The sequence below is a fragment of the Neophocaena asiaeorientalis genome, unplaced genomic scaffold, assembly GCF_003031525.2.
Source record: "Neophocaena asiaeorientalis asiaeorientalis breed wild unplaced genomic scaffold, Neophocaena_asiaeorientalis_V1.1 scaffold504, whole genome shotgun sequence".
NCBI classification, from domain to species: domain Eukaryota; kingdom Metazoa; phylum Chordata; class Mammalia; order Artiodactyla; family Phocoenidae; genus Neophocaena; species Neophocaena asiaeorientalis.
The window spans coordinates 6,655,280-6,663,036 of NW_020174438.1; the positions used below are offsets into that span (position 1 = coordinate 6,655,280).

At 48.2% G+C, this 7,757-nt stretch overlaps 1 protein-coding gene across 1 annotated transcript in view; it reads right to left on the minus strand.

Annotated features, from left to right (window-relative positions):
• The window catches only part of PPFIBP2 (PPFIB scaffold protein 2), a 153,131-nt gene that overhangs the window by 30,947 nt on the left and 114,427 nt on the right, over window positions 1-7,757 (minus strand). The window contains exons 11-12 of the mRNA XM_024757007.1: window positions 3,232-3,343; window positions 749-810 (exon numbers count right to left, since the gene is read on the minus strand). Of these exons, the coding sequence (XP_024612775.1) occupies window positions 749-810; window positions 3,232-3,343 (174 nt within the window). The remainder of the gene's footprint in view (window positions 1-748; window positions 811-3,231; window positions 3,344-7,757) is intronic.

The window sequence follows — 7,757 nt, forward strand, 5'->3', positions numbered from 1 at the left end:
CCTGGTCCTAGTCTTGTGCTCTGGAGCTAAAAAAAAAAAAAAAAAGACTAAAATAAAGCTGTCGTGTTTCTCTCAAAACTCTCACTTACTCCGAGGCTGAGACTCCTTATGCAATAGAGGAAATTCCCAGAGGAGATCGTTTCTTTCAGCAAAGGCTGGGGACTTGGGGAGGCCACACAGATTTCAGAGCTAGATAAACTTGGGTATGACCCTGGCTCTGCTATCTACTGTTACCTGACCTTGGGCAAACCTACATTAGCACTTTGAGTATGTTTCCTCGTCTGTAAAATGCAGGGTTGTGATCCTTAGAGCTGATGTTTTCACCAGACAGGTACTCTCTAGTTATGGAGGTGGCTATTTTATGATTAAGTGTCACTAGTTACGATGGGTCCATCACCAGATCATGAACGTGGGAGATTGGTGAACCGTTCTTGAGTTTTGTTAGTAGTCTGAGCAGCAGCTATGATATTGGCAGTAACCTCAGTGGTATTTTTTTTCCCTATACCTGCATGAACAGGCATGGCTTTATTCTGCCTTTGGGAGATGCCATTTAGGCAAAGCTCCCAGGCATCAAAGCCAAAAACAGGTGGCTGAGCCACGTGTCTAGGCAGAGGCCATTCTCCTGACACCTCCCTGAGTCGGTGGTCTGATGGGCACAGCCCTGTCCAAAATATCAGAGACTAATAGGTCCAAACGGAACCAGGAATGTCAGCAGGGAAAGGGCAGGGCCGCTCCATGGCCATCTTACCTTATCTTCATTGGCAACAAGCAAAGTTTCCATCCCCATTTTCAGACGTTGGATTTCTTGGTCTAAAAGAATTTAGGTGTAGGAGGAATTATTTACGTAAGTGCAGACAACTATTCCCACCTGCTAAGATGCTAAGACTTTCCATATGAATAAGTTACACGTGGCTCCCTACTTCTTTAAAGAGCCCATGATGGTGTCTGGCATAGAGTCAGTCTCGTTACCTATTTGTTGGACTATTAAACGAATGAACCTACTATTTTGTCTTCTTTAGAGACATTTGTGGGGAAAACCCAAAATGCCATTTATTCAAGGGTGGCACAGAGGAACCCCCAAATCTTTCACAACTGACATTCCACAAGGAAACAGACATTTATCCTCTATGACTTGAGTAGGCATGTACCTGGGCTGCTGCTAGCTAGTTTTGGAGAGAATCACACTGTCCCATGGATTGTAGCAGAAGAGAATTTAAAATGAGAAAAAAAAGGAAGTCTATAGCTGAACAGAGACAGGGAAAGAATGATTATGTGAAAAAGAGTCAGGTACTGGCTCAACTTAGAAGGTCACAGTTGGAATTGACTAACAGTGTTTAGCTGGATCTATAAACATGTTAAAATAAACTCTACTATTACGGAAAGCAATCTTAGTTCATCATAAGCCTGCAGAATTTCTCTATGGGCCAAGGGATCTTCGTCAGTCTGTGGTGGACAACACACTGCCTTCTCTCACCTCGGTCCCAAGAGAATCTCTCGAATTCTTCCCAAACTAGTCTGGAGAGCCAGGTCAAAGGCTAAAGCCTAAAGGAGCTGGGGGTCTTTCTGCCCAATATATGGAGGTCTAAGAATTAACACATAGCTAGTTTTTCCAAGCAAAGCCCTATACCCGTCCCCAAATTGGGTACTACAGAGAATAGGGATGTCTACGTAAGAGAAATACAGCAGACAAGGGGACAAAAATATGTATAGTCACCCCATCTCCTTTCGGGATGCTTGCTACATCCGGCAAGAATAGGAAGAATGGATTTAGGACTTTGTGTAACTAGTTGTAGGGATTCAGCTTCAGAGGGAGGTGCAGAGTGCTGTCCACTATCTTAGGCTCTCGGCGGCTAGAGATCAGCTTGGCAACCCAGTCTGTGGAGGGGAGGGCAGTAAGCTCCAGACGAAGACTGGCAAACCTCGATGCCTTGGGCAGGCCGCAGCCAGAGCAAGGCCCCGAGCATCAGCTCCAGGAGGTGCCCGGTGATGGAACGCGGTGGGGCCTGGAAGGCGAGGCCTGTGGGGGAAGCACGGAGTGCAGGGGGAAGCCTGCCTGGCCTAGAAGTCAGGGCCTGGGGAGCTCTTTATGCAAGTTTAGCATCACAGACAGTCTAGAGTATCTCAGGGGTCTCCGGCCTCCACATTAAGCCATGGCAAGTAGGTGACATACTCAGTGGCTTGAGAAGAGAAAGGCTGGCGGAGGGATGAGCACATGGGTCACTAATTTCCTCCTCCCGCCTAAGCCATTGTTTCAGGGCTGCGTAGCTTCCCCACCCTGGCCAGGGATCCAAGCTAAGTGGTGTCGGTGCCGAGGCCCAGCTGCAACTGTAGTGGGGCTAATTCACAGGGCTCCCCAGCACTGCTCTGCAGCCCGGGGGCCAGAGGAGAAGCTGGAGGGTGTGTGATCATTTTGTATATAAGGCAAATAGCTGTAAATATCAAATACGCATTAAGAATACTTGAGGATTTAGCCTCTATTTTTAATCAGCAAGACTTGAACTCCTCAGGGACCATTCACCATCCTTTCACTCATTCAATAAATATTTCTTAGGAGCCATGGGCTGAATGCCATGTGAAGCTCTGTGGATATGGTCTCAAATAAGAGAGACACAGTCACTGCCCCAGAAGGAAGATGACAGTCTATACAAGACCTCACAAAATACAACACTGGTCAATTACAATAAGTACTATGAAAGAAAAAAAGAGTACTGAGTTTGAGAAAAATGGGGGCACCTAGCTGAGGTAGGGTGGCCAGGAAAGGTCTTCCTGAGAGGTAACATTTGAGTTGAGATCCAAAGGATGGGAAATAACGAATCTGTTTCTGTAACCTCAGGCTCTTATGTGAGTACCAGGCAGGGCTCCATTCAACGACTGAGTGAATTGCTAAAGCCTCTTCTTTGGTGATGACACAAAGACAAGTCCTTTCAATTAAGGGAAAGAGTAAAAGTTCCAGAGGTAGCTGCACAGAGAGCTTCAATGGTCAGAGTGCATCTGAGAAAAGCCTTCAGAGCTGAGTCCTCCGAACAGGGGAGGGGGTTCACGGTAATGATTCCACAACAGAGCTGAGCTTTATAGGCCCACACGTGCACACACGAACACATACACACGTACGTGCACATTTCATGCCTCCTCACACAGCAGTACACACACCCAGAGACACACATGTCCACTTATAAGAGAGGGCCCAGGGCCAAAGGGCAAACTGCATTTGGTCACAGTCAGCCCAGTTACCTTTCTCTGCATGGCCATTGTGCAGAGCTGCAGTCCGGGAGAGCTGACTGTGTAGACGCTCAATTTCTGCATCCTTCAGGGCTACCTGCTCTTGCAGCTGGGCTACCTCAGCCTGGAAGAGAAAAAGCCATCCTTCCAGCTCAGAGGGACTACCAGACCACGACCAAGTACCTCAAGTCAGAGCCCAGGGCCAGTGGGTCCGAGGACACATTAGGAAGTTAGGAGCAAAGCTGCCAGAGGTGATCAGTGAGAGGTGTTCACTGCCCTCCCCACAAGGTGGAGCTCTGCGGAATGAACGCGCTCTTCCTGGCCGTTGAGGACATGCCCGTGGCCCTGGCCATCCACCTGCTCTTTCTCCTGCGTCCTCCTGCCTGACCAGCCTCTTTCCCTCCCACACCTTCTGCAGCCAAAATAAGTCAGAGGCCTGAGGAGGTGGGAACGTGCTCAATGGGAGGGCTGCCCTTGGTCCAAAGATGGATATTCTCTTTCTGGACATGGTCTTCCTTCTCCCAAGATATTCTGCAGTAGCATGTCCATAAACCACTGTAACAAGTACGTTCATCTTTCGTTTTTCCACCCCATACAGGAAATACAGTGGAAATCAAATCGCTACTAGTAGACAATGAGCGAGCCAAGCGTTCTCTCCCTCAAACTCTCCCACCCTGAATGCATAGCCACTGCCTCTGCCCAACCTCAGACACCTATGCTCCTTTACCCAAATGAAATTACATACAAGCATTGCATACAGCATTCAGGTGTGCTGAGGGGACGTACTTTTGTAAATCAACACAGGCGCACACACATGTTCACGTGGGCAGCAGCAGATTAAACCGCACACGTAACAGCAAGCCAGGTGGTCCCTGTGCTCCCATACTGATTAGAAGGTCAGAACTGGGTAGGTCCCATCCTGAGAGGCACACTGGCTTTGGAGTTAAACTTGGATTCTCTCATTTCCTAGTTGGGTGAGTGGTTTAACATTTCGGAGTCTTGGTTCATCTATAAAACCAGGAAAACAGCATTTAGCACACGGGGCTGCAGTAAGGAGTAAATGTGGTAAGGGTTATGAACAACTTAGTCTCATGCTCAGTAGACAGTAGGTCCTCAATAAATGCCACTTCTGTTGCTGCTCTCATCCTACTCCTTCCCTTATGGATAACTAGCTAGTGCTCTGAGCATCACACCAGACTAAGAGGGGCTTCCCTGGTGGCGCAGTGGTTAAGAGTCCGCCTGCCAATGTAGAGGACACAGGTTCAATCTCTGGTCCAGGAGGATCCCACGTGCCGCGGAGCAACTAAGACCGTGTGCCACAACTACTGAGCCTGCACTCTGGACCCCGCGAGCCATAACTACTGAAGCCCGTGCACCACAACTGCTGAGCCCGTGTGCCACAACTACTGAAGCCCGTCTGCCTACAGCCTGTGCTCTGCAACACGAGAAGCCACCACAGTGAGAAGCCTGCACACCACAATGAAGAGTGGCCCCCATCGCTGCAACTAGAGAAAGCCCGTGCGCAGCAACGAAGACCCAACTCAGCCAAAAATAAATAAAATAAAATCTATAAAAAGGAAAAAAACCAAAACAGACTAAGAAAGGGGGTGAGAACTAACTCCCAGCCAGTCAACGGCACACACAGCAAAAGCTTCTACTCTGGGCACCCTCTCCCCATATGGTAGCCCAATCGGGCCCCACCTTTACCCTGCAAGGTTACGGTATGGGCTCGTCCTATCCTGAGGTCATTTTTGAACAAGTCAAGTAATCAAATGAGCACTGGTCCTGTTGGTGGCCCTTCCACTAAACAGGCCTGTGTTCAGCTTCAGGACACACAGGCTGAGAGCCTACTCTCCATCGGCCCCATTCTCACTGCGTTCTTACATCAACCCTCACTCAATCCTCACAGGAAACCATGGGATGAAGCAGTACCCCTGCATGTCACCGGGGAGAAAACAGGAGTAGGGAAGGATTCGACTCCCAAGTCACAGAGCTATTCAGCGACCAGGCCAGGACGTGAACCCTGCCTGCTCGAAAGCCAGGGCTCCACCCAGCCTGGGCTGTCTGCTGCTGAGTTAATAGCACAGATGAGGGCTCCTCTTATGGGGAGAGGGCTCCCTGAGCCCACCTCAAGGGGTTCTGGACAAACCTTCCCTAACATCCCCAAAATGGGCCCATGTAAAAACAAAGAGGTGGCAAAGGGGTGGGTTTCCTTACCCAAAGTCCCTACAGAGCACTGTCCCTTTGCTTGGTTTCCACCCACAGAGGACAGAGAGCTGGGTCCAGCTGTACCAAACAGCTTGCAGAGACTCGCGGCCATGGGCAGCTTTGCACAGCTAATCCAGGGCCTTGGAGCCCATGGGCTTACGATCGATGGCGACAGTGGCTTCTGAAAATATTAGCCTTGGGACTCAATCTAAACGCCTCTCATTTCTACAAGGGCCAGAATATTCTTGGAAGATATTCTCTTAACTTTTCTTGCACCTTCCACACCCATTTCTCCCCTTCTTCGTAGACAGGGTGAGAGCTGGTCTCTGTTAGGAATCCGGATGCCTGACTCTTGTCTGCGGGCCCCACAGTGGACACCAGTGACGAGATGCTATCGAGGCAGAGCCCAGGCTCTTCTTCTCTGAGGCCTGCCTCTGGGTGAAGTCATTTATTTACAACTCTACAGACCAAGTGGCTGGGCCCAATCTCCCATGTGCCCATTTTCACAGAATAGGCCAGAAATGACAGGTCCTCTCTTACACTGAGAAAGGTATCTGTCCCTAAGCTGGGAAGTCTACAACAGCCCAGAGGCCGTGCACCTGACCATGGGGGAAAGTATGCTACTGCCATGGCCACTGAGGCTGGAGCTGTGTGGCGAGAGGTCTGGGACAAAGCCAGGCAGAGATGGGGGCTCTGCCTCCCTGCAGGTGCTGGGCCTTATTAAACCCAGGGACCCTGCCCTACCGCCGCTGCGCTGAAAGATGAAGCACACTGACGGACTGAGAAGCTTTACACAGAAAATGGAAGAACTTTCAAAAACAAGGCAGGTTTCAACTGTAGGGAATTAGGATAACAGAGGGAAAAGAGCATGAGTTTTGGAATGACACAGATCCAGATCAGAACCTCACCTTGGCCACTCTGAGCCTCAGTTTCCCTACCAGGAAAACGAGGACAATAAATCAATAGACCTCGCTGGGTTATTTTATGGACCAAATGAGAAAATGTGTACAAAGGGCTGGACACACTCTGGCACACAGGAGGGTCTCCAGACGTGGTGGTTATTAAATAATCCACAGTATCTCAAAGGTCTACATGCCAAGGCAAAAGCGCTTAGGTGCTTCAAACGAGTTGTTTGGTTTTATAATAGAAGGTGGAGTGTACAACTTCAAAGCTTTCACCAAGACAGGACTCGCTTGAGGGGATCATGGGGATGGAAGGTTCTGAGCTTTTAGAGAAACGGTGCTCCTAGAACTGGGGGTTATGAAGCACAGTGCACCCAAGGGGACACGTAGATAAGAACAGAGCAGGAGACGATCAAGCAGATTGTCTAGCGCTGGAGCTGACTAGCTGTAAGATGTTGGGAAAGTTGCCTAACTACCCTGTGCCTCAGTTTCCTCATCTGTAAACAGTTAAGAAAATTCTCACATTTACGCAATAGAATATTACATAGACATCACCATCATGTTCGGAGTTTTCTTTTAAGAGCATGGTATAAAACTGTGTATAAATTATCAACATCAAAATTAAGAGAGAGAGAGACCCCAAAAAGAGAAATGCCTGGAAGGAAATATTAATAGTGGTAGCTCCTGGGCAGTATACGAATGATTTTTCTTCTTTAAAATTTTTGTGGTTTAAAATTATCTATAACGGTTATTGTTTTTAGAATCACTTAAAGGTACAGAAAAAATAAAACTGAAAGTACAAACTAGATGTTAAGAAAACTCTAAGAAGTAAAGATGAAGATGCCTACAGGACCATCTGGTAACACCTGTGGGTGGCGCTGCAGAGCTCTCAGTGGAAAGGCAGGCGTGCACCCACCCACCAGAGGGAGCCTGGCTAGCTCCTCAGGCGGAAAAACTGCTTCAGGGTTTTAAAGCTTCCCGCCCCCAACCCCAGAGCGTCCCTCCTCTGCCTGCGTGGAAGTCTAACTGTATATGTGAAATTGCCTACTGCTTAAGTGACAGCTAATTCGACGTTTTAAAACACAACGCTCTGGCCAAAACAATAAATGTGTGGGCTGAATCCATTCCAACTGTTAGAGGAAACGAAGGAGGAAACTATTAGAGAAAACAAAGGAGGGAGGGATAAAATTTATTTCACGAAAGAATGTATCGTGGGTGTCCTTTAAATAGCAAGCTCCCCAGTTCAACAGAAACATGATTTGGTTACAAAACTATTACAAGTATATATTTTTAGGAATTGCTAAAAATAAAAGCATACCTCTTTTTAGAAACTCATTATTAGAGGGGCTGCTAAATTTAAAATGATACAGCCAAGACAATGTTGGCATTCATCTGCCCTAGGACTCATCACTCGCTCGTAGAGGCCCT